This window comes from Pezoporus flaviventris, unplaced genomic scaffold, assembly GCF_033815535.1.
Source record: "Pezoporus flaviventris isolate CSIRO_AGI_PZ_B2104156 unplaced genomic scaffold, CSIRO_AGI_Pfla_v1 ptg000025l, whole genome shotgun sequence".
In the NCBI taxonomy this organism is placed as follows: Eukaryota; Metazoa; Chordata; class Aves; order Psittaciformes; family Psittacidae; genus Pezoporus; species Pezoporus flaviventris.
In genome coordinates this window covers 18,601,873-18,629,386 of record NW_026892573.1, presented here as the reverse complement: position 1 = coordinate 18,629,386, position 27,514 = coordinate 18,601,873, and the positions used below count along the sequence as shown (strand labels likewise).

General features: G+C 41.0%; 1 protein-coding gene and 1 long non-coding RNA gene across 2 annotated transcripts in view; one reads left to right on the top strand and one right to left on the bottom strand.

Moving 5' to 3' along the window:
• Positions 1-10,719, bottom strand: part of RDX (radixin) — a 47,699-nt gene extending 36,980 nt beyond the window's left edge. Inside the window, exons 1-2 of the mRNA XM_061457746.1 lie at positions 10,495-10,719; positions 2,668-2,739 (exon numbers count right to left, since the gene is read on the bottom strand). Of these exons, the coding sequence (XP_061313730.1) occupies positions 2,668-2,679 (12 nt within the window). The 5' untranslated portion in view covers positions 2,680-2,739; positions 10,495-10,719. The remainder of the gene's footprint in view (positions 1-2,667; positions 2,740-10,494) is intronic.
• Positions 10,720-22,164: 11,445 nt separating this feature from the next.
• On the top strand, positions 22,165-25,668 carry LOC133271545 (uncharacterized). Its single transcript, XR_009744181.1, has 2 exons — positions 22,165-22,967; positions 25,025-25,668. It is a non-coding gene; the product is annotated as an uncharacterized LOC133271545 (long non-coding RNA).
• Positions 25,669-27,514: the final 1,846 nt, after the last annotated feature.

Below are 27,514 nucleotides of genomic sequence, written 5' to 3'. Positions count from 1 at the left end.
CAAGGAAACAACTCAAGGGAAAAAGTAATTTTACAGTATTTTAATTCAACCACTTTAGAGAAATTAACTTGATCTTGTACATATTTGTTCAAATTTTAAACATACAATATCATTCAAGAAGCTGGTATCTACTCCTTCTGAATACACAACATTGTACAACGTTCAAACCTAAAAAAAAAAAATAAATAAAAAATAAAAGACTTCTTTTTTTAATCTTAGTAGCTTTGACATCTACCCACTACTACCCAGCATAATGCTTTCTCCTTTACGCCTTGCTGCCTTGTGCAAAAATGCTGCAAACTACCACCAAAAACAGCTGGTAATTTTAACTCCTCATACACCCTATAAATGTAACTAATATTTCAGTCAATTAAACCTAATCTTCTTAGCCTATGAAATGATTAACTGTTATGTAACTAATGAGGTCTAATTTTAGTTTCTATGTTTCTATTTTTGGGGGAGATCTTGGAGAAAGGCATACAGCTGAGAAACATTCTGTCTGTTCTTTTAGGAAGAAAACACCAAAAATAAGATTGAACAAATTCTATTCTTCAGCAAGCAGAGAACTAAACACACTGAAAACAGAACTCCAGTTTTGATTACAGCAGCAAGGAAAAAAAATAGGGGAAAAGCTCCTGAAGATTTACCATTCAAAAGAGGCAACCAGAGCAAAATCTAAGGTTTCATTTTTATAGATAAAATTACTTAACCTTTGACATGTACTACTTCTTCATTCACTGATTACTAATTATAATTACAGCAACCTGGAGTTTACAGGAAGAAATCCATATGACATTTTCCAAGAAATGTAATTAATTTAATTTCATTTTTTAATGGTTTCTTTAATTTAGCCTCCAAGATCTCACATGTGTCTATTTTGCCAGAAGACATACAAGAACATCCCAGCACATGAGAACTCCTTATATAAAAAGCCCCTCATAAAAGGAAAAAACATTAGCTCATCTTCAGCATGAGTCCAGCTTCTCTCCTAAGATCTGGTAGCAAATTTCCATTCCTAGGGTGGATTGTGAGCTCTTCCAATATCTCTGCTATCTCAGTTTTAAAGATGCTTTTTTTCTGAACAACCACAAAACTGCATTTCCTATGATTTTCTCAGGTCCTAAAAATAGAGGGAACCCTGCCTGCCTAAATTTTCATGGTTCCAGTCACAGAATTTAAAAAGAAAGAACCTCACTCAGGCCACCTTTCTTTCAGTCATCACTTCTGAGACCTCACTGCTCTGCAGCACCATGGAGTTGGGGGCTTCAGGAAACACATGTGCTCACAGTGGCTTTATGCTTCACTCTTAAAATACAGTTTTCCAGTTGAGAATGTCTATCAAAGATACTATTCAATTATCATAGCCAGGAATCAAAAAGGTCAGAAAACAATATGCTGCAAATACATTTTCGTGTCCTTAATAGTGTAGCTTTCTGTAAGAAAAGGGCAGGATACAGGTAACTATCTCCAACTTCAGGAAGTGCCAAGATATTGCCCCCAATCCACAGGTGAGAAAAGAAGAAATTATAGAAACTATATTGTATGGCCATTTGGACAGTAGTTCAAGAGCAAATCTCAGAACACAATTTCTAGCCCTTCAACAGGCCCATGTTCACATTAGTCAGTAACCTGTAACAGTTCCAAATGCTGGCATGCAATACACATTATTTATAATGGTAATTTCTGATTGAAAGCAAAAACCTTCTATACATAGAATCATGGAATAGTTAGGGCTCTGTGTATAGGTATGAATATGTCTACACATAATACTAAGAATAAACATGTCTTTGTGCAACAGATCTGCTGCCCTGCTCATAACCTACTACCTCAATGAAACATCAGAAAACCAAGAAAGCCCGAAGGCAATTACATAAACCAATCAAGTTGAATAGAAATAACCTGTCCTGACAATTCAGTTCCTTTTCCAAATGCTTTGCTCACTGGATACAAGGGGAAGAGACAACCAAAAGTCACTTAACACATGGCAGATGAAATCCTGAGCAACCAATATTACATCAACAGCAAAATAATCAAGCTGCTGAATAATTATCTCTTCAAAGAATTCTAGAACTATTACCAGCAAAAAAGCTTGAGGTTTGGGCTCTTTTTTTTTTCCCTGGATAGAAAATTGAAGATGAAGTGAGATGAACAGGAGACCACAAACAGTTTATTTCCTCCCTTTAACACTTATATTCTAGGTTTCACCCTCTGCCATGGTAAAACTGCCACCTATGTGGTAGTCGCAGTCACTCTACACATGTTCTGGCTTCCCCTGCCAAATCCTGCAGCAAGTTCTTCCACCGATTCTCACAGACATTTAGTCAGGCTCTAATAATGCCTCCATTAACCACTGTATGTCATCTCATCTCAAAGTCAACAATTCTTGAAAAGTCATTCCTCCTGCCAGCTAAATGGGCTCCAAGTTCATTGTGGTTTGTAAGTACTGCCCCATCTCTAAGTAAGGCTCCACGTAACTTGCATTACCAAGCTTTCTTGATCTTTTTTCCACACTGGTATTAAGCTATCTCAGCTCCAACTGTACATTATTAGATCTTATGAAATCTAGAAAGGGCAGAGTCAAAACAACTACAGCTGTTATAAGATCACCACTCTAAAACATGAAAACTCTGTTAGATCTTCAGATGAGTGAAAAAAACAGCTACTTACTGGTTTTGGCATTTTTCTTGTTTGCTTTAGTCCCTTGTCCACTTAAGTCTTCTACAAATGCTTTGTCCTCTTCTGCCAAAAACAAAATTGAAAGGGTTGTTTTTAAATTAATCAAAACATCACAGCAAACAGTACAAATTCCATGACAGGTAAACAAGTGCTCTACACATACAAAATGCACTTTTCAGTAGATGCCTTATATAAAAAGCAACTAAGCCAGTACCAGAGTCTACAGGTGCCTAATCAGTAGCCTCCTTTCTAGTTTTTGTAAAATATGAATCCACTAATGTTAGAATAAAGAGACAACAGTTCCCCAAGTGCTACAAATTCTTTTAAAAGCTTTTGGTATCAGGCATCTTCTAGTATCAAAAACCTTTACCATTAAGAAATAAAATTCATACAAGGAACTCCAAAGCTGCAATTTAATCTGTCAACTCTAGTCAAACTTGAAACATCATGAAAACAAAGAAAAAACCTAACGCAGTTTTAAACCATAGAAACTGTCTTTCATATCTATAAAAGCATACTTTTCTCTCACTGAAGGGATGATACGCTTATTTTTCCCAAATGAAGAGAAATGCAAGTACACCACAGTAAAAAAAAAAAAAAAAGAGAAAAAAAAAATCCTGCTCCACTTAAAATAATACAGCTTTTCTTCAAAAAAATAAAAATAGGAAAAAAAGCAGAAAGTCTGTAAGTTATGTCCACGTGGTAATGAAGGTATTTGCTGTTGTGTTCTGTTCCAAAAAAGGCTTTATGTCTTGAAAAAAAACTGCTTGCCATGATACTGGTAGACAGCATCCTGCCTCCTTTTCAATTCATTCTACCTCAAGCATTTTGTTCCCTTCTCGCATGATTTTAAAGTAATGACTTCCATGAATCAGTCCTGCTGCTGGTCTGCAAAGTGTACCAAAGATGGCATTGCCTTCAAAAATAGTATTAACTGGAATTACACTTATGGTAAGAAAAAAGAAAGTGACATACTAATCAGAATACTCTGAGATTCCAGCATCATAACACTCCATGACTGCATCAGATGAATAAAATTTTCAGAAGTGCTTAAAAAAAAAATAATACAATAAATAAAGAAAAAAAGATACAAGGAACCCCCAAAATATTTAGAGCGATTTATTTTTAAAAGCAATTATTTATATAAATTCTCATCCATAAATAAAAATGCAAAGTATAGTTATATATATTTACAAAAAAGTTATTTTTCCTTGCTTCTTGGCAATAATACAGTAAATATTAAAAACATTTGCACAGCAACCTAAGGTGCTCTACCACTTAATTTGTATTTCCTTTTCTAATCTGTAAAGATATGTTTGAGAAAAAGGGCTAGAAAAAAAGAGATAAAGGGTGAAAACAGAATTTAAAAGCATCAGTATTATTTGCTGGTAAAGAAAAATTAATGTTAAGACTAAAGATTACATACATATCTTACGGTATAATGCAGATATGGAGCAAGTTTCATTTAATGAAAAATCAGCCTGAAAAAAATTAAACCATCATCTTTCTATTCATTATGATATAATTAATGTAGCACAACTATACACAATATTACATTTGTCTAGTATAAAGACATTACATCCTGTAGATGTATTCTTTTTTTAAATTATAGCAGATATTCTAAAGCATTTGATAGCAGCAGTAAGACTACTATTCTAAAATATTGTTCAATACATTCTTGACAAAAAAGAAAAAAGAATAGACTTGTCTGGAATTCCTCTCCCTTTTTTTTTTTTTTTTTTTAATCACAAAACCTTTTGTCGGGGTGGGGGAAAATAGGTTTATAGGTGCTTACAACACTGGATTTTGATAAAATTCAACAGCACATTTCCAGTTCACAGAAGAAACTGTTTCTCCCTCTTCCCCTCCCTTTCCCTAATGTACTCCTCAGAAAAAAATGGAAGGAAAGTAAAACGCAAACCAAGCTTGACTCTAATATCTGCTAACAGTAAGCAGGATTCTGAGCTGTAGTAATCCCTGTGTTCACCTTTTTGACAGCAGAGGCTCACTGCTTGCAAAACTGAACACAAATTGAAGCCCTAGAGTTAAGACTCAGTTAATTAACGATGCAAAAGCTAAATTAGATTCTCATGCACCATTTTATAAGCGTGCCAAGCAAACAGCACTAAAAGGAATATTAAGTAGTGTAACTATTCTTATGTGCCTACAGTTATATTAGCATTGAAAAGAAGGGCCATAGTAAGACGACTGATAAGAAGTCCAGTCTCCAGAAGACAAATGCCAACATATGGCACAAAGCCGAGATCTGTGTTATCAAGTGATTACTCCCTGGGGTCTTTAAGAGAAACCATGTCAATCACTTTTCAAAATGACTGTCAGACCCTCATACATTCTGGCACTGCAAATTCTTCCATCCCAACTTACTGCTTTGGGTTTTACCCAAATAGTTTGTTAAACTACTACCAACCAATTTTAAATGACTTATTTGAAAATGTATATTAAAACCCTAAGGTAATTTTTAAAATCTAAGCCGTGACTACAAAGTTTTATACAGTCATTCTGTAATCAAATCACAACTGGTAGACATGCAATTTAAATGAGTTTACAGAATTGTTTGCATGCAATAAAACAAAGCTGTAAGCTAGAAGTAAGAATCCTTGTGCAAAACTCAATAGAACTGAAGCCTGTCAGCCCCAGAGACCCCACAGGCCTGATAAATTATCACAGTACATGCGCAACAAGAAAAAAAAAGGGGGGGGGGGAATTAACAGCCCAGATATTTTTTATTGAAGTGTTTCCTGTAATAGCTTTTTTTATGATAAATTAGTAAATAAACAAAATTCTAACGATTATTTTTTAAAAAAGAAATCTGATAAATTTAGAGACAACTTTGTTGAATTTGTTTCTATGTCAGATCACAGAGACCTTGTGCCATATTACAATGGAAAAAATAAAAATCAAACAACTTAAATTCATGGGCCATGGTATTCATTTTATATATAATGCAGAAAACAGCCTGTGCCTATGTGCTTTCATACTAAAAATGTTATGCAACTTCTAAAGAGTATATTCACACAGAAGCATTACAACAAAGTATTATATGAATATAAAAATCAAGTTCACAGATCTTAAAATTGTGCAAAAGTTGAAATAAAATAAGCCGTGAATAGAAAAATAACACCCTATCTTTCCCAATTACTGGCATCAGCTAACACTAAAACCAAAACAAATATAAGGAAAATATTTGGCCAGAAGAAACCCAAAATCATTGCCAGAAATATCAAAATCACTGCCAAAATATTGTACATCTCCCTGTCATTACTGGAGTTGGGGTTCATGTCTGCTACTTACACATTTCCAATAAATTTATATTTAGCGGATGAAACCTTATCAGTTTCATTAAATTTTTATCTTTGAAACAATTAGTTACTCAATCTTAACACTCACATGAAATGGCACTGCAAGTAAGAGAAAAACAACCCAGTCAGCTAGGATTGGGAATGACAGCCCTGTCACTTCCCTCATTCTGAAACCAGTTTGTGACCTACTAGACATAAAGACTCATCACTTTGGTATTTAAATTCCCAAAGGTGCCTCTTCCAAATCGGGATTAGTAGGCTTGTGACTTTGCAGAGTTCCTACTGCTGTAACACTCCAGCCCTTGAGACCTTCACAGCACATGCACTATCTGGACTCTGGACCAAATCACCAAAATATCAGCAGGTTCCACAACACAAGCAAACAAAAAAATCATCCAGAACATCAAGAATTCTCTTGAAACGAAGAGCTGAGAATTCAGCTCATTTCACTACAAGGCAGTTGGGATTTTTATATCAGTATTATCCATGTTGCCAGTTATGTCACAGAAGCCAACAAATAAAGCAATTGTTGAAAGATGACAAAGCTTTCTTCGCAAGACGATGGTGAATAAAATGCTTCATGCCAAAATTCTGTCAAGTAGTTCATGCAGCAGCTGGTTTCAAAGGAGACATTCATACACAGCCATGGGGCTGAGGTCAGGTGAGGATGGGACAGGAGGCAGAAGGCTTGAGCAGGATGCCCAGCTGGTGCAGAACCAACCCTCAAAAGTGGGATCCCCATCTGACATCTTCTCTCAGAAGCCATCTCTTCAGCAGTGTGCCTCCTAAGCTCTAGCAAGAGCTTCAGTCTCTATTTTCCTACATAGAGATGACAGGGACAACAGACCTTCAGCCACAGCAATATAACTCACTCATTTACAGGAGCTTACTTAAAATTATTATTCTTTTTCTTTTCAAAGTTCTATATCATTGCATTTTTTTGTGATACCTGAAAGTTTTAGATCTTTGGCAGCAGTAGGCAACTTACAGGCCAATGTACCTGACTAACTGGTCTCAGCTTTCTAAAAGAACGCCTCTCTGCTCCAGAGCAGCCTGTGAATGCCTGCAGGGCAATCTTCTTCTACACTAACAGCTCTCTAATGACACACTCGCTGCAGTCCAATAACGACGTTCATTCGTCACAGACTTTACTTCTGCATACATCTTTTTCAGACTGACAGAGAGGCTGTCTGGGATGCAAGTAAACCAAGGCGGGGGGGGGGGGGGGGGGGGGGGGGGGGGACGGGACACGGACGGACCAAAACAGGCCATCTAGCTCACAAAGGAAAAAAAAAAACAACAAACCGAAAATAAGAAAAACAAAGAGCTGAATTCTGTAAGTAACATGTAATAACTGAGATTTGATGAGTGCTAGATTATCACATGCAGAGTTTTACATACTATTTGAATACTGTATCTTTACCTTCTTAAAAACCACCATTTTCCTCAATCCTCCCTTCCCTGAAATACTTGATATAGGCTTGCTGTTTCTTTGAAAAATAAATGTAATACAACTGGTAAATTGTTACACACTAAACATATTTATAGTTAAATTTATTTTGAAGAGTCAAGTGTTCCTTCTAAACTGCAGTTTCTGAGAACTTCAGAAGCACAAATGAAAACTTGGCAGTTGCCAACACAGTAGTTAAAACAAAAAGCAATGCAGACCAGCCAAAGAATATTCATGCCATATTTGCAGTTTTACCAGTTAACAAACTGGTATGCTATAGCTGTGCTATACAATTTACATATAGTTAGTATTTATTAAGTTTAGTAACCTTAACTTCAAGTTTTAGCTTCAAAGTACCCACAACTGCACTACTTAAAATAACTCTAATATTTTGAGTCGTCCTACAATGACAGGAATGCCATTCTTCCCATGTACATCCGATATACCAGCAAAAATGGAAATTAAGGCTTGTGACTGGTGCAGGTTCTCTGCTGTTTCAAAGTGAAATAGATCTTTCTCTAAAAATTCAGTTAACAAAGACTCATGACATAACCAAAATTCTGAGTATATCCCATTTCAAAATCATGTCTTCTAAATGATGCTGTTAAGTCTCTTAGAAGTGGCTCTGTAGGATAAAGGTAACTTCTAAACCCGAAGTGTCCATATACACTAGCTAGTGTTCTTAAATCGAAATGTTCTAGTGTAAAGATTATTAACTCCCTTTTGGGGCCAATGCAGTATTTGTTTTTCCTTGTACTACATGACTTGAAGGTTTCATTTCACAGAGTGCTCAATAAACATCTAAAACAGAAAGGAAAAGAAGCTTTTAAATTCAAAGCACAGTTAAGAATTAGCCTCCTGGTAAAGTTAACCCACAGATGCAGCCCTTCAATGTTGAAAAGAAAAAGTTTACCTAGGCCCCTTCAGCTCTGGGATAAACTTGCTGAGCATGCAAGATACACAGAGTGCTGCTTTAATGGATCAGTATCATTCAACAATCAGACTTTCTTCAGAAGTTTGTATAAAGCTTTGTTTACATTTATAGACTTGAAAATCCTCCCTTTCCTCTACTCCCACAGACTCCCAATGCAAGACAAAGTAATAGGACAGCTTTGATGTATTCAACACATCCAATAGAAAGTAGTAATACCTTAACTTCCCTCTTTACCTCTGCCAAGAGAAGTACCCCTTCTAAAAAAGCAGAGCAAGAATGCTGAAGAAAGGCCACATACTTATCCTGGCAATGGCTAAAGTAACTTTCTTTACCAGGAACTACCTTCTAATATCATAACTTTGGCACTTCTTACCCCTCTAATTTTGCATCTTGTAGGTGGATCCATATTCTCACTCTATGGCTTTACCTAATTTTCTGCAAACCAACTTTTTTTCTGGCAATTTATCAAGCCCTGCAATTCTCTCCTCTGCAACGGCAGAAAGAGTCAGGACAGAATTCTTTTTGTCATCTCTCCTAACACTTTTACACCATTTCTTTCAGTCAGCATTCAAGGAAAACTCTCTGGACAGCTCCTGACATGTCACACCATGCCATTTTCCATGTGTTTTCTAAAGCTGTTTGTTGTACTTTTGCTCTCTGGTCTCCCAATCTGATAGAAGAGCTGTGTCACTTCGGCACAAAGCTTGGAAATATGCCACTGCCTTCCAATTGCCATTTGCTGGGAGGCTGCCTATCTGGGAACACTGCACTCACTTGTACTGTATTTTTCCTCACAGCCTCTGTTATGCTACATCAATAGATCAAAATTGGTAAGTTGAATAACCTAATAAAGTTACTACTTTCTCTTATCTTTAACAATCAAGAAAACTACCTCATCACAGCAGCCATAATGTTACTGTACACCAACTCCAAGTCTTCTCTCACAACACATACTGCCCAGCAGCACTGTGCCAACACTGTGTAAGAGCTAACAGCAACAAGGGTATTTCTGTGATCCCTCGGTTTGTGAGGTGCTGCAGACACATGCATCCTCAAAACATTTCTGTGACCTAAACACGATGACAAACACCTCTGATGACAGCAAACCAGACTAAGATGCACAGACATGTCCGAGGCTTGACACAAACCAGTCACAAAGACAGAATTAATTAAAACTCAGGACTGCCACTCCCATAACTCAGTTTAAAAAAAAAAAAACAAAAAAAAAAAAACCTTTTTAAAAGCCTGTACCAGAAAAAGGAACATGAAATACTTGTCTAGGGTGTTGCATAGACTGGAAAGGCTTAATAGCACCTTGCAACTGATGTGATTAGCTGGGGCTGGCATAAAGTCCAAAGAGTTATTTTTTTTTTTCACGTTCAAATTAAGAAAACTGGCAGAAGTGAATGCCACAAAGTTGAAACTAAAGCCCCTTATCTGTGCTAGGCTTTAAGCAGCGAGGTTAATTACAAATGCCCACGACTTGCAGAAAACATTAATCCATTCAAAGAAAAAAACAATGCACAAAGGCTCATTCAGGGCCGCTGTGCCCATTACGTCGGTCAGTATTTAAGGACTCTAAAACTGTGCATTTGTTGAAAACAATAGACAGCAACAGATGCTTCGCAGCACTTGTTTATGAAGTAATTCCTTATTATTCTTCCACACCGCCACAGTCAGCTGCCCGACCCGACTGCCACATGTCTACGGTAACCTCAAGAGCTGCGACGCTCGGGGACATGAATAATGCAGCGGGGGCTGCGCGGCTCGGGCACGCCGGGGCTCGCTCCCGGGGCTTCCCCAACAAAGCGCCCGCAGCCCCCTCATCGGCAGCGGGGGCTCGGCGAGCCGGGGCACCCACCCAGGCGGCGGCGGAAGCTGAGCCCCGGACCCGATCGGCGCCCTGCACCGCCCTCGCAACAAGTCTCCTTACTGCGCACCGGTGTCCCCCGCCCCCGAGGGCTGCGGGCGGGCTCCCGCCTCGGGCCGCTGCCGGCGCGGAAGGAGCGGCCCCCGTGGCCCGACGCCCCCGCTCTCCCCTCACAGCCGCCCGCGCTTCGCTCTCCGCGGCGCCCTGCGGGGCCAGTGCGGCCGCTCCCCGCGTCCCGCCTCACCTGGGGCTCCGCTCCCCCGAGAGCGCTGCGCAGCGGAGTAAGGAGCGGGGGACGAGACCCCGGGGTCGGTGCTGGGCTCTGCGCTCTCCGCTCCTCACGGGGCGGGGCAGAGAGGTGTGTGTCCACCCCCCCGCCGCGCTGCTCCCCCTCGCAGCGGGGCAGGAGGCGCTGCGGGGCCGCGCCGTGCCGTGCCGGTCGCGGCGCCGCCGGGGACGAAGCGCCAAGTGTGGCGGCGGCTGACAGATCCGCAATATGGCGGCGGCGCCGCCACTCAGATTTTCCCCCGCTCAGATGTTGCTCCTGCGCCCGCTCATGCGCGGCGCAACTGGGCCTGCGCCACAGGCGGCGTGAAGCCCGTGCTCGTAGTGCCGGCGCCGGCGGAGGGGCTTTGGGGCTAGTGGTGTGAGTGCTCCGCTGGCGCGGAAGGAGGCGTGCTCGCTTCGCCGGTGGTAGTGGTAGTGGTGGTGGTAGTGGTAGTGGTGGTAGTGGTGGTGGTGGTGGTAGTGGTGGTAGTGGTAGTGGTGGTGGTGATGATGATGATGATGCTGTGGCCATGAGGGGAGGCTGCTGGGGAGGGTGGAGGGATAGCAGGAAGAGTATGGTCTGCAAGGCCCCGGCTGGGCACGGTGGTACAGAGGCCTAGCCAGAGCCCTTTGGCAGCGTCCTGCACGCTAGGGCTGAGCTGGTGCTTGGGGAGCGAGCGTCCCGCAGGAGCCTCCTGAACCCGGCTCTGCCCGCACGTGTTTACTTATAATAGCTGCTCAGTCTTCCTTCGCGTGAGTAAGGAGACGAGAAGAAAAAGAGCCCTTCGGTTAGCACAGCGGTCAGACAGAGAAAGCGTCAGTAAAGCCTGATCGCGGATAAGGGAGGCTGTTGGCAGCGAGAATGTCTTCCATTCGAAGCTCCATGAGGAAATACCATGTCCTTTTTTTTCTGGCGAGGAAAAAGCAAGCGTGTGTGCTGGCGGGTGCGGTACGGTGTGATAGGCTTTCCATGTGATTCCGCAGATACGGTGCAGGGAACCGGCAGCGTCACCGGTCGGGCGCAGTGGGTGGGACGGGGTGAGGCGGGAACTGCCAGGCTCCGGCTGACAGGGCTCTGGAGCAAAGAGAAGCCTTAAGAAAAAATGCAGAATGCAGTTCGAGTGGAAAGCGCTGTTCTCTTCCATTTCATGGAATCAACTAGGTGGGAAAAGACCCGTAAGATCATCGAGTTCAACCATCAAGTCAGCCGTTACCCCAGAACTGCCAGGACCACTGAACCATGTCACTAAGGGCCTCATCTACACGGTTTTCAAACATTTCCGGAGATGGCAATTCCACCATTGCCTTGGGCAGCCTGTTCCAATGTCTCATCACCCTTTTGGTGAAGAAATTTTTCCTAATCAATCTGAACTTCTCTTGGTGCAGCTTGAGGCCGTTACCTCTTGTCTTGTCACTTGTTACTTGGGAGAAGACACCAGCCACCTCCTCACTCCATCCTCCTTTCAGGTAGTTGTAGAGAGCAATAATCACAGTTGATGAGACACTTTCTCCTTTGTCATCACTCGGGTGGGAGAAAGAGTTACACTGGAGGATGGGACACACACACACCCCACCCTCTTTTTTTCCATATACGTTTTTTCATTTTTTCATTCACAGTCCTAACAGGGATGGAGAAGAAAACAGTAGTAAGGAGAATCCTGAGGGGTGGAGAGGTTGTAGCAGTGCCAGCTCACTCTGTGCTTTTGCAGTTTATTTTTTGTTTACAGGGTGCTTCCTGAGCTTGGTGGCAAAACAGCCAGTGTGGCCAAACAGCAAAGCTCAGTGCAAAGGGATCCACTTGAGTTACCAGCTCTTGAGTCATGCAGCTACTATTAATACACCTAGCCCTCTGGCCGTCTGATAAAGAAAGGCTGGGGAAGAAGTGAGAGGAATTTTCAATTAAAGCTGTTTCAGAAAGAATAGTAATAACATTTTAGGATGAATGGGAGATGGGGAGAAGGAGAGCAGCCTGGCAAACAAGAAGGAATGATCTCCCAGAGGAACTGTTGACTAAGCTGTTTTTTTTTAAATTTGGACAGAATTTTAAATAACATTCCAATAAACTAGATAACTATATAATGCAAACTATAACAAAATTAATTATATAAGAATTAGTTTAATTGCTTCTTCCAGGGGCAGTTAATGAGTTTAATCTGTGATGATTTTATACCTTTTACTGTGTATTTCAAAGAGTTGTTTCTCTTGCAGTCATCACCACAGAAACTGAATATCTCAGTCTTATTAAAGATGTGTTCCATTTCCTCTTATGGGCTGAAGTTTCAATTCTAGCTTTGTTTATGCCATTTTGCTGCAAGAAAGAAGTGACAGTGGCTCCTTCTTCTCTTTCTTCTTCGTGAAGAGCATCCTGTCTTGAAACAGAGTATTTTGCAGTACATTAAATTTCTGAAGGGTCCTGCAGCATCTGCAGATTCATGGTTCCGCTCACTGACAGTATTACATGTACTCTCCCCTGTTCAGGCAGCCTTTTCCTGCAGGTCAGAGTAAGATCCAAGGGAAAAGAAAAAAACAATAACCCACAGAAAACCAAACCCTATGTCCTTCAGTCAGCTAAAGAAGTTGTCTGTGGTTCAGTGCACTGCACAGGTAAAATGTGTTTACTTCAGTTGACTGAATTAGAGGCTCGCTTTTCTTCCAAAACGCTCCATTGTGAACTGGCTCAAATACAGAATTATTGCAGTAGGACATGGTTTCTTTACTAGTGTTGATAGCATGTGGAAGAAAGTTCCTTTCAATCTGTTCATTATCACTGTAGGATATGCATTATCTCTTACCCTGTTGAAGAATATTATTGCTCAAAAATGTCAAGGTAAATAATATTCTTATCTTCCTTGTCAACAGTATAATGTGGCTTTCGTCTCACCTTGCTTCCTTAACAGGTGTAAAATTGCAGGGCAGTAAAAACAAAAGTGTAGTTAGAGACTATTCTTTTTAGTCATGAAATAGAAACTATAGAAAGAACTACAGGCAATAAAGAGAGCTTTCAGATACCCTTATCAAATTACAAAGTTCTTTAAGAGGTAGGTTATAAAGATAAGAATGCCATAAGGGCAAGATAGGAAGTTTTGTCTTCCAGCAATAATGCCAAAATACAGCTTTTCATTCAAAACAAAACATTTAATTTAAAACTTTGATTGCCCTATGTGAAGAATCAACCCTAGAATCACTTTAGAAAGTAAAGATTTCTTTTTGGGGCCAATACTTCTCTTGTTTTACAATGCACCTGCAAAGGCATAAAGCATTAGTGAAGACCCAGTGGTGTGTTAGAATCTACTTTTATTACAGCTAAATACACAATCCAAGGGCATTTACTGGACAAGGCATTTTGGAAAGGGGAACTAAGGAAAAAAAAAAATCACCTTGAGGAATTTCTGAATTTTTTGGCACCTTAAATGGTATGCAAGATGTCTTTATCCTATAATTCAGCTTGGATTTATAACACCAGATTGGATAGAAGTGCAGTTCTGCCCTTCATACCATGCCCCTTGCATGAACAGTTGTACGTGGATGTAGTCTGCATGCCTGGAAGCCAGCCACTCTGGCTGGGAATATTTATGCATATGACTCAACACACACATACTCAGCTATTAATATGTTTACAGAAGCATATCTTACCTAGTCTAAAATTATTTCAGGGTAACTTTACTATTACTAATTGTATGGTCAAAAACCAAATTGTTTATTCTTTTGTTGGTATTTGAGTAACAGTAATAGGATATGTTACCTTAATAGGCATTAATCGTACTCATTTTCCCAACAAGTATGCTAGATTGCCTTTTAGAATCTTTGCTAGAAACAAAAGGAATTGAAAGAATTTTATGGTCATTAGATAAATCCACAGATATTTTAAATATTTGGTGAAATTACAATAAATGTCTGAAGTAACAGTGTTTATGTCTGTTGTTAAATTTGTCTGTCATTTGAAAGTAAGTGTATATAATGCCAAAAAGTATTTTTTAAAGCATTATTAAATTTCAATGAAAATATGTAAGGGTTCCAGCAGTAACATTAAACAATCCAAGTTGTCTTTACTGCATGCATATACATAGCCTCAGCTTTGATCAAATTCAAAAGGTGAAATGTAGTATGATGCTGGAGGGATTTGTCCTTTTCCTTTCTGAAGCACCGTGGCTGTGTGGAGCTCACTTATGTCCCCCTCAGTACTGTGATCCTGCAGTTGACAGCACCTCCACAAGCCTCAGCTCCAGGGAAGAGAGTCCATGTCCAGGACACTTCAGCCAGATATTCCCCTGCACGGGCATTGCTGATGAGGGAGGACAGACCTAGTGTGCAAAATATTATGTGGAAGGGGAATTCTCCCTCCTCTTCAGGAACATGCAGGAAACAGAAAGGAAAACACCACATGAAAGCCTGATCAAAACATCTGAAAAACGGGTCAGGATAACCTACTAACTAACTGCTGTGTTGGCAACTGGCTGGGTGTCAGGCCGTTCTACCTTTGTTTTAATAACCTACCTGAAGGGGCTTAGCCGCTAATGTTGACATTAAATCTTGGCTGGCCAGCAGACACCTTTATCACTGAAAATCCTTAAGGTTGTTTGCAAAAGTTTTGTCCTGCAGCCCAGTGAATTCCAACTGGTGAAAGACTTCAGGAGAGCATCGCTTCTCTTGCCCACCAGAAGCAGACAAATTGCACTTGCCTAGGGGCTGGGTGAGTGAGAAGTAAACCCAAAGGCGTTACCACTGAGCAGCTTGTGCATATGATGACTTCTTCCAGTGACACATATTTGGTTCTCTCTTAGGTATTTAGTCTCTGGTGCTACAGCAAAAACACTGCAGTCATGTCAGCCTGCATCAGGGCTGTTTTAATACTATTGCACAAGACAGCAAGTAGTAAAATCAGTTGTTGAGGAGTGTGTTTATCTTACAGTGTCAAATATGGATCTTAATTCATTATAAGTGAATCAGTATTTGCATCTCTGTGGTAATAATTTGTGCACTTATTTTGTGTAGACAGAGTATGTATTACGCAGTCGTTATGTTCCAGCTATTATTTCAACCACCATTACCATTTTATTATTTGTTTTTATAACTGTTGGTAATTGCACAACAGACAAGTCAACAAATGAAGCTGCTCTGCAATTAAAGTGAGGGTGGGCTGTCTGATTTCCTGTATCCGAGATGGGACACTGCTCTTGTCTCCTGTTACCCAAACATGCCTTCACTGGTACATCAAGTTGTCATCTAACAGCGGACACCTAACTGTAGTTACTGCTTCTGGCCACGTAATGCTTTTATCTCATTCATAGTTACAATTATTATGACGAGCACAAGTTGTTCTGCAGTGACAGTGTTGGGTTTTTAGTGACAGCATTTATTTTAGTTATAATGTGGCGGTAGCTGGGTCACGTTGCTGCCATCGGAAATCAGTTATTCCCAATCATAGAGGTACTCGCTTCAGCAAAATAATATTAAGTATTTTTAATGAAATAAAATAGGAGGTAAAGTACTAGGCAGGTTAAAGGCACCAATCCTGACAGCATTTTTTATGAGACTCTTTCTGTTTGGGGAAAAAAAAGGGAATGTGATTATTAAGGAATTGGATGCAAGTGTTTGAAAGCTTGCAAAATATATACAACTTTTAGAGCCCAGCCAAATGCTTTTGTGCTTTTGTTTTGGGTTTTGTTTAGTTGTTTGTTTTTTTCCCTAAGATGCATGTACACTGTTCTGAGATACAACCATACACCTTTATGAATAAACAAAATGATATTAAAAAGTAGAGTTTTTTGCTAGGAATCAGTCACTTAAGTATTCTGTGGTCCTGACCACTTCTAATTATACTGCATTTGCTTGCTTCCTTATTAACAAGCAGGAATAAACAAGACTGTGGAAGGAGAGTTGCAACTTTTCCAGCAAAATGCATTCTCGGCTTTATATTGTCTCCCTGTTCTACAACCCCTCAGAACTGAAGTCCAACCTTTTCCCTCAGCTCTAGCCAAATAGAGTGGTTAGGGCTTCTTTTTTAAAATGGGAAATTCCTGTAATATTTATTTAGGAAAGAAAAAGAGTGAAAATTGAAGTAGAATGTTCAGTTTTGTGTTTTCCAGATATGAGATGTTCTTGAAAGCATGCCAGTAGCATCACAAGATCAAAAAATGCCTGCAGAACCAAAGGAAACACCCCATCACTTATTTTAAGGGGATGTTCTACAATGGTCTCCCCAACCCACTTCTATTAAGAAAATAGAAGAAAATTTTAGTTATAAGAAAACAGATGACAATTTTTGCAGAGTTGGTTTTAGCTAAATTCATGTAATTCTTAATCATAAAACTCTTCTGGAAACAAACAAAAAAGTCCCAGTAACAACACGTAAAGAAGTAGAGACTAAGTACAGTTACTCTTATTTTAAATGTTATGTCTTCACTGAAATCACTGGCTTGTTTCAGAGTTAATTTGCTAGTACTGAGTACAAGGTCGTAAGTCCACAGGCACTCTGGGCTTCTGAAGGAATTGTGGCCAGCAGGTTGAGCGAGGTGATTCTTCCCCTCTGCTCCACTCTCATGAGACTGCACCTGCAGTCCCCAACACAAGAGGGACATGGACCTGTTTAAGCAAGTCCAAAGGAGGCCGTGAAGATGATCAGAGGGCTGGAGCTCATCTCCTATGGAGATAGGCTGAAAGAGCTGGGATTGTTCAGCCTGGAGAAGAGAAGGTTCCAGGGAGACCTTAGAGCAGCTTTCAGTACCTGAAGGGGGTGCTACAAGGGAGCTGGAGAGAGACCTTTTAACAGGGCATGTAGTGATAAGACACAGGGTAATGGCTTCTCACAGAGGTAAATCCAGGTTAGACATTAGGAAGAAATTTTTCACTGTGAGGGCAGTGAGGCTCTGAAACAGGTTGCCCAAGGAAGCTGTGGCTTCCCCATAACTGGCACTGTTCAAGGACAGGTTGGACAGAGCCTTGGGCAACATGGTCTAGTGGAAGGTGTCCCTGCCCATGGCAGGGGGGTTGAAACTGGATGAGCTTTAAGGTCCCTTCCAACCTAAACCATATGATGATTCTATGAATTCAGGAATAAAAAGTCTGAACTGATACTAGCAAAGCATGTGTCATTAAAACCAGCTACAGCTCTACCAGTGAAGTGGATAAACCCACAGAATCTTTTTTTTCACCTCACAAGCATAGCAAGTGAAGAATGTATCAAGGCATTTTTGACATTTCATTTGCAGAACTAGGTTTATATCAAGGTTTAACCATCATCAGACCCACAAAGATGCAATTTTGAATCCAGGAGGTAATTTAGCCGTAAGAGGGCACCTCATCTTAGAATCATAGAATAGTTAGGATTGGAAAGGACCTTAAGATCATCAAGTTCCAACCCCCCTGCCATGGGCAGGGACACCTCACACTAAACTATGCCAAACAAGGCTTCGTCCAACCTGGCCTTGAACACTGCCAGGGATAGAGCATTCACAACCTCCCTGGGCAACCCATTATAGCCTCACCACCCTCACAGTAAAGAACTTATTCCTTATATCCAATCCAACCTGTAGCTGTACCTGGGATTGCTCCAACCCAGGTGTAGGACCTTGCACTTGGCATGGTTAAACTACATAAGGTTGGCATCAGCCCACCTCACAAGTGTGTCAAGGTCCCTCTGGATGGCATTCCTTCTCTCCAGCATATCAACCGAACCACACAGCTTGGTGTCATCGGCAAACTTGCTGAGGGCGCACTCAATCCCACTGCCCATGTCAGCAACAAAGATGTTGAACAAGACCGGTCCCAACACCGATCCCTGAGGGACACCACTCGTTACTGGTCTCCAGCTGGACATTGAGCCATTGACCACAACTCTTTGCTTGCGGCCATCCAGCCAGTTCTTTATCCACCGAGTGGTCCATCCATCAAATTGATGTCTCTGCAGTCTAGAGACAAGGATGTTGTGTGGGACAGTGTCGAATGCTTTGCACAAGTCCAGGTAGATGACATCAACTGCTCTACCCCTGTCCATCAGTTCTGTAGCCCCATCATAGAAGGCCACCAAATTGGTCAGGCAGGATTTCCCCTTAGTGAAGCCATGCTGGCTGTCACCAAGCACCTTGTTCATTTTCATGTGCCTTAGCATGCCCTCCAGGAGAATCTGCTCCAAGAATTTACCAGGCACAGAGGTCAGATTGACTGGTCTGTAGTTCCCCGGGTCATCCATTTTCCCCTTCTTGAAAATGGGGGTTATATTTCCCTTTTTCCAGTTGTCGGGACCTTCACCTGACTGCCATGATTTCTCAAATATGATGGACAGTGGCTTAGCAACTTCATTTGCCAGCTCCTTCAGGACCTGTGGATGGATTTCATCAGGTTCTGTGGACTTGTGTACATTTAGGTTTTTAAGATGGTCTCGAACCAGATCCTCTCCTACAGTGGGCCCAAGGTCTTCATTCTCACAGTCCCTGCATCTGCCTTCCAAGACTTGGGTGGTGTGGTCAGAGCCTTTGCCAGTGAAGACTGAGGCAAAGAAGTCATTCAGAACCTCAGCCTTCTCCAAATCCTGTGGAGCCGGTTCTCCTGATAGCTTCCAGAGGGGGCCTACATTGTCCCTAGTCTGTCTTTTATTCGCTACGTACCTATAGAATACCTTCCTGTTATCTTTCACATCCCTAGCCAAGTTTAATTCTAACTGGGCCTTAGCTTTCTTAACCTGGTCCCTAGCTTCCTGGACAACATCCCTGTACTCTTCCCAGGCCGTCTGTCCTTGCTTCCACCTTTTATAAGCCTCTTTTTTCATTTGAATTTTCCTCAGCAGCTCCTTATCCATCCAAGGAGGTCTCCTGGCCCTTCTGCTGCACTTCCTTCTAGTTGGGATGCAACACTCCTGAGCTTGTAGCAGGTGATCCTTGAATATCAACTATGGGCTATATCCCATGGAACCTTACTAAGCAGGTTCCTGAAGAGGCCAAAGTCTGCTCTCCTGAAGTCCAGGGCAGTGAGCTTGCTGCACGCTCTTCTCGCTGTCCTGAGGATCTTAAATCCAAGGCTGCCCTGGAGCGTCACATTTCCAACGAGCCCTTCCCTGTTGGTGAGCATGAGGTCAAGCATGGCACCTCTCCTTGTCGGCTCCTCTATTACTTGCAGAAGGAAGTGGTCTTCCACACAATCAAGGAACCTCCTGGATTGCTTGTGCCGGGCCGTACTGTTGCTCCAACAGCTATCAGGGTGGTTGAAGTCCCCCATGAGAACAAGGGCCTGTGAGCGTGAGGCTGTTCCTATCTGTCTGTAGAGTGATTCGTCCACGGAGTCCTCTTGATCAGGTGGTCTTTAACAGATCCCCACAGTAATGTCTCCCATCACTGTTCTCCCTTTAACCCTGACCCACAAACTCTCTGTTGACTGCTCACCTGTCCCCAGACACAGTTCCATACTCTCCAGCCTATCCCTACCGTAAATAGCAACTCCCCATCTCCACCTGCCAGGCCTGTCTTTTTCTAAAGAGCCTGTAACCTTCCATTCCAACACTCCAGTCATCCCACCATCTTGTAGCAGTTATGTTGCAATCAAACCTTACCTTACAAACCATCCTACATTAAAGTTCAGCAAAGAAAAACAAGTCAGGAAAGGGAGAAAGATAATTCTAGGATGCTAAGAATTTCAGAGTACCATATCTTCAAGTAAAGGCTGCTCCTTTTTCATTTCACTGTGTATGAAGAAGGTCTGAAAGACTTAGGAATTATTATTTGCTTTTAGAATTAATATTAAAAGACACAATTTTTTGCATATATCCTTAAGAGTACCTCAAAGGCATTGGAAGAATCAGGTAGGCTAGAATATTACAAGAATACCAAAGCAATGAAATAAGATTAAATTGAAATGGGAAATGAGTTTGACTTAGTCCCTTTAAGGGTCTAAATTCTGCTAATATTACATGGCATTCATGAAGTTCAGTAGCAAACAGAGATTGAAAGGATGGCACATAAGGACAGATTTTGAAATTTCAGATGCTGCTGAAATTGAAATTACAAAAGAGGTACGTTTTTCCATGAAACTAGTTTGGCTAAGGTTGTGGGTGCTTGGTAACTGATCCCCGTAACTGACTTGGTGTAGCTGTATTTTTTTGCTAGAGGCTGAGGCAAACTTGAGAGCTCTGCCTGGTGTGGATTCCCTGTTGACAGACATTACGGGATCGCTCAGATGGTACTTCCTACTGGGGACACCTCAGTTTTCTTTTTCTTCTTTCCTGATGGCTATTGACATGAAATTTGTAGGATAATAATTTCTTCCAAGGCCCCTGCCTTTGTTGCCTTTGGTTAAAGTTGGCTGATACGTTTTAAAGATACCAAGTGAACTTGGAGACAAACTTAGAGGACAAAAGCTGGGCTGAAAATAGTTACAAAACTGAGGTCCACTATGAAGGCAGAAGTACCGGTCCAAGTAAGTTATCTTGTTAAACAATGCACAATTTTTTCATATATTCTGAACTGATGTTCAGACTAGACTGTAGATAACACATTTTTAAGTTCACCATTTGGCATTAAAGGCTACTCGCAGCATACATTGAAACCAGCAGGTTTGGTTACTGGTTTTTCCATCTGAAAGTTCAAAATTCTATTACATCCTGGAGTCAATGAATTCTGGGAGTAGTTCAAACATGTCTGCTGCATGCATCTCTGTAGCTTAGATGTTCGTCTTTTGAGTTTAATTAGATGAGATGAAGCATTCCTCCTCCTAAAAACTCTGGTTTGGCCATTTTTTGTTTCTTTTAAACAAAACAGTTTCCTTGCTCCCACTTAACAGATCAAGAGGAGAGTTACTCTGGTTGCTCTGTTGACAGCTCATCGTTTTCTAAATGGAGTTTCTTCTACATGGAGCCAGTCAAAACTACTGAGGCTTTGCATGAAGACAGAGGTTTGGTAGCTTAAAGATCTGCCTTTTCTTGCTTTCTTACTTCATCTCCTATCATATAAGTACAGCTCAGAATTTTTTCCTCATTGCTTCAGCTGAGCCACGCAAACTTCATTTCTATTGTCGATCTACAAAAGTCTGAGGGAATTTTATCAGTGTTGGCGTACAGGGAACACGATGGCAAATGAAGTCTTCACAAGGTTGAGAGAAGTTAAAAAATTAATCTTCCACATTATATGTTAACATTATTGTTTCCAGAAAAAGACAGAGCTATCAACATATACAGTACAGTATGTGGCTATGATCAACAACATGTATGTATGGATCATATATCATAGAATCATAGAATAGTTAGGGTTGGAAGGGACCTTAAGATCATCTAGTTCCAACCCCCCTGCCATGGGCAGGGACACCTTATGCTAAATCATATCACCCAAGGCCTCGTCCAACCTGGCCTTGAAGACTGCCAGGGATGGAGCATTCACAACCTCCCTGGGCAACCCATTCCAGTGCCTCACCACCCTAACAGGAAAGAATTTCCTCCTTATATCCAATCTAAACTTCCCCTGTTTAAGTTTTAACCCGTTACCCCTTGTCCTGTTACTACAGTCTCTAATGAAGAGTCCCTCTCCAGCATCCCTATAGGGCCCCCTTCAGATACTGGAAGGCTGCTATGAGGTCCCCACACAGCCTTTTCTTCTCCAGGATGAACAGCCCCAACTTCCTCAGCCTATCTTCATACGGGAGGTGCTCCAGTCCCCTGATCATATCCTCAGCTGAAATCTCTGTACAGCTCTGACTGTTGCAGCCTAAAAGACTGCAGGATTAAGAGACATTTGGAGACACTGAAGGGACATGAAAAAAAAAGGCCTCTAACTGAATTAGAACTTTTTGCGCAAGAAACTAAGTAAATAAGAAGAGATCCAAATATGCAAGCCTGGGGCTTAGGAGAAAAAAGCCACCAACCAACCAAACCAAAACTAAACTAAACAAAAGACCCCTAACCCTTTCCTGAATACTCTAAAGGAAAGGAAAACCAGAGGGGATGAGTGCCCCGTTGGCATCTTGTGAATAGGAAAGGAACTGAACAGAAATGAATAAGCAGGCTTGAAACTTTCTGTGGAAGTTTATGTTTTATTATTTTTCTTATATTTCTTATTTATTATATTATGTTAACAAGTCAGCCACCATGGTATAAATATGAAACAGTGATGCAATGACAGTAATGTATGAAAAGCCTGGGCAAACTAACTCAGCGTAAATGTGCTTGGGGCTAGCAGTCATCTTAATCTAAAACCTCCCTTTCAGCCTGACATTGCAGCAGCTCCTAGAAGGGGAACAGAAAGGCCTGTAACAACTAGGATTATTTATATGTGATCTATGAAAAAGCACAAAATCACTGAGTGATTAATAAACAACCAGCAGGATGGTCAGTAAAAAAGGACAACAGGGACTGGGAGCAACTAGCCCACATTACATGGTGACACTTCAGCATGCAACAGCCTAAATTGAGGCAGGTGGTCAATCCACTGTAGTTGAAACTAAGTAGCAGTGAATAATGTACTACCTAAGGAGGTAAATAGCTGTCATCTGCCCTAAGAAAACCACAAGACAACTCTAAACTACTGTCCTTTAGCAAACGTGTAGTTGCTGTCCCATTTTCCTTCCTTTACTTTCCTCCTTTCTAAATTCTGTTTTGGTAAACAGTTTGTAAATGGGAAGTACAGTATTGTTCCAGGTCACTTTTCAGTAAATATTCCTTAGAAATTCTGGGTCAAGATCTAGCAAAAGGCTTGCAAACATAAAAATAGAATAGAGAACATGGTTTGTGACCTTTCATTTTCTTAGTCTTGTAGTACAAGAGGAGGCAGACTGTGTAGCTGACAACTCATATATTTGAAACCAGGTGTTGTCTTTTCATCAAAGAACAAAATAGATTGGAACTCACTGCTCCAGGATGTTATTGAAGTCAAAACACACAGCAAGAGTCCAAGAGGGAGGGCAGTAATCTCTTGTCCTGACTTACTGTATTTGTGGGTATAGATTATTCATATAAGAGGTATTTAAAAAAAACAAACAGTTGGAAACACAAAGTTTAAACAAGTTAGCAATTACATTGAAGTCTCCATCACCCCAATTCTGTTGAAAATATGTCTGTGTTTGCACATCTTCTCAGAAGCATTGGGAATTGACAACAGCTATAGATACACAAGTGGGCTAAATGAACATAATGCAGTATGGCAAGTTACATGCTCCAGTGAGCTCAACATTTTTTTAAAAATAAAACTAGGTTTAGCCCACAGAGAGAGCATGTCAGTGATCAAACTATACTTGCCTTGAGGAAAAACAGGGGAAGGAATCTCTAAGGTTAAATTCTGTAAAGCAAAATTTCAAAGAGACTACTGAAGAGAAAGTAATTGCTCCAAACTCCCTCTTTCTGAAAGGTCAATTTTCAGTTCCCTATAGGAGAATGTAAGAAATACATGTTACACAACTGTTCAGAAAATCCTTTGTTACTGTAGGAAGTCATTTCTTCTAGGCAACTTAGGCTTTTGGGAAATTCACTTCTATAGAGATCCATTTCAGGTGTTATTGTACAACTATTTGGGCCAGAAAACCTTGTTTGCAAATGCAACAGACCATGAAAATGGTTAGATTCCTCTTTATAGCTCTGCTTAGCAATTAAAATTTCTAACTTAAAATGCAATCACTAACCATTAAGATCGTCGAAAGCACTGCCATTCCCTGTAAAAGGCTCTGTCACAATTCCACCCAAGATTCCTTAAAGTTCACAGTATTTGCAAAGGCTCATTTTGATGTTTAATCTCCCACATATACAAAATCTGATGGCAGCAGTCCTACTATAAAACTCTATGGAAGAAGAGAATCCAGCTTTTACTGTAACTTCCTTCTCTTTCAATAGCAGCATAGTCCACTATTACTGCTAATGCTAGCAGAACAGAATACATTTGTGCTTACATGTCTTTTTCATTAGCAGTTGTATGACAACAGTGAAACACCGCATCCTGGAAAACATAGCAAAGGAGGCTGTTTTGTTAAGGTAGTTTTACAAGCAAAATGAAGATACACCCAAAGTCAGCACAAGGGCTTTTAATCCAGCAGCTGCACTGTCACCTGCACAGAGATGTAAGCACGTTCTGATTGACTTCTTCACTTTGCCTCATGAGAACTGCTGCTGAAATTTCTTCAACAAGACTAGAGCCTTCAGAGCAGTGCTATAAAGAAGGTTCAGGCCTTCTTCAAGATGTTAGTATAACCAGATTTAGTTTGCTTCTCATCACATTTTCAAAATCCTTAGAAGAAATGTTTAATTGCTAACATTTTCCATCAGTTTAAGATACTCAACCTGCTAACCTGTGTCTTAATATATTCAGAAATCAGTTAGGAAAACATTTGTGTAAGTAATGTTATCTATTACTTGCTACATTCTATTGAAGTAAAATATAATATGGAGTAAATCTCGTCTCACAAGACCTATGAGTGTCATTAGTAGTCCTGATCATTTTATTCAAAGAACTGTTCATATGCATTTTGGTTTGCAGAACAGGCAATTTACATTTTTCCAGATTCCATGAAAGCTAAGCCACTGGACAGGTATTTTTCCTAGACAGTAGGCAAAGCTATTAACAAATACGTGGGACAAGAAAGATAATTCATCAAATCAAGCAAAGATGGATTACAAGATACTGTTTACCTTAAAATAAGCTGGGACCATTATACTTCTTTACACAAGATGTCAGAGTGCCAGCAAAAATCTGGGAAGAGAACACAGGATTTCCACAGCTGTTTTCTTCTTGTGGAGCAGAGGAAGATGCACTTGAGAAAATGATACTGCAGAAAAGGATGTGAGTAATTCTGGTTTCATATCTGGTCTGAGTCGGTGTATCTCAGCTGCCTTTTGAGGGATGCTCCACACTCTTCCTCTAGAATAGATGCAGCCTTGTCAGGCATAGACCCTGTGCTATGCAATGTCAAGCCACCTGCTAAAGCAGGGGGATCTGAGAGGAAGCAAGCACACCCCAGAGTTTGCGGGTCACCATGCTGCATTGGTGTACAGACAGGATACCCATGGGCTGCCTGTGAGCATTTCTGTGGGTGTCACATGGGCTGCTTGAGAGGCTAACATCTGCATGAGGGACAGGTACAACCTGATTCAGGTTGTGCTCTGGTGTACAGCGGGAGGCTGTTACAACTGCTAATTTCTGTTGTGCTTCTATAAAAATATAATATACTCAAATAAAAGCATGGAACTTAGTGACCTTGTGTTTGAATTGAAGGATTTTTGCTTCAGAAGAATTTGAATGTTTCATAATATTACAGATGTAAAAACCCAAGTATTTTTACTTTTATCTTTTGTGTGATGACTTCTTGGTCTTTCATGCAGTGAGACTAGTCTTCTGAATAAGACTATTCATATGCTTGCAGTGCCAGGAGCTTCAGTCTTTCATACACACCCTCTAAACTACTAATCCAAGATGGGTAGATAGAAAAGGAAGCAAGTTCAGTCTAATTAATTGGATGTCCCAGCGAGCAAATGGCAAAGACACAAGCAGGTCTGCAGTGACTACAACAGCGGTGGCTCAGGAAACAGCCTTCACTTCCCCACTTTCCTTTGATAACAAGTAATAATTTCTGGAAAATCATTTACTTCTCCATTATATAACTGAAGAGTTCAAATTTCTTCCATATTAGTAAGACACCTGTCTACAGATACAAGCTGTCAAGTGCAACAAACACCCATCCTGATATCCCAGCTGGGCACAAGTCATTGAGACCCGGATGTTACAAAGATATTTGCTTTTAAGATTACTAAAAGCAATCTCATCCTTAATAAACATAAAGGGCATAAACTGGAGCTAGACGATCATTTACTTGTCTTCTGCATTATGATGGTTTATTTACAGTCTTCTGCATTATGATGGTTAGCCCAGCTCTGTGTTGGTGTAATGCAGCAAGACTCAGTGCTAACTTCACAGCTGTGCCAGTTTAAAACAATGAATTTGGCCTGGTTTAGAAATTGAAAGCTGCATGATTCTGCAACTTCTGTTTCTGTATAGAAAACAGAAACATGTAAGAAAAGTAATAGGGTAGAGCACTACCTCAGCAGTTTGGAATGACAGTGGTACCGCTGTGGGTTACTAACTCCAGCTTTGTGCCAGCAGTTTGGCTCAGAGCCCTAGGAGCAGTGCAAGAAAAACCTCTATATGATACATATACGCCAGCACAGTGCTCTGCCTTGAAATAAGAGCCGACGGGTAAAGCCAATGGAATACATTGGACACATTGTTTTATTGCTGCCTTACTGCTGAGATTGCGGAACCATCAGGAAAATGCTTGGTGCTGCTGCTGCGCTGTTCCAGCAGGACATGACCTGCTGTAGGAGATGGCTGAATACTACCTCTGTTTGGATTGCAGCAGCAGCTCCTGTAAATGCTGAAGAACTGGAAATATCAGACGAGTTCTCTCTACACAACTGAGTTTCCAGCAGCTGGGTTACAGTGCAGTTGAAAAGTAAAACAGTACTTCTACACCAGTTGGAGTGTGTCAGCTGCACTAAACCCACATAGAAGCTGGTCCCAGGGAAACAGATCATGCCCTCAGCTCTTCACCCCAGCCCCACAGCCCACACCACCAGCAGGGCCCACAGCCTGGGGTTATTGTTCATTTCCCATGCTGAAGTGTTCTCGACTGCACACAGCAATCTTGGATTACGAAGGAACATAGGCTACATCTCAGCTGTTTTAAGTGTTGCCAAGAGAAAAGAGGACTTGGGTCAAGCCCAAGCTAGCCAAGCACAGAACTGCCAAACCAAGGCTTTCAATAAATCAGTTCCCAGAAAGTCATGAGGCTGGCATTAAAAAAAAACCCCACTCACGAGGCCTTAATACTAGTTTGGGGTTCTCTATTTCCTTTCCATGGTCTTATATTCAGGTTTCTCTTCAAGCTTGGGAAAATAACTTTGTGCTTCCTTGGGTTTAGGTTTTCAATTCCTAGCTGATTACCTGATTTTGAAATGACAGAAAAGGTTTTGATTACAATACTTAAAGAAAAAAAAATACAAAATTTAGCACCTTTGAAAACACCACTGTTCATACTCCTGA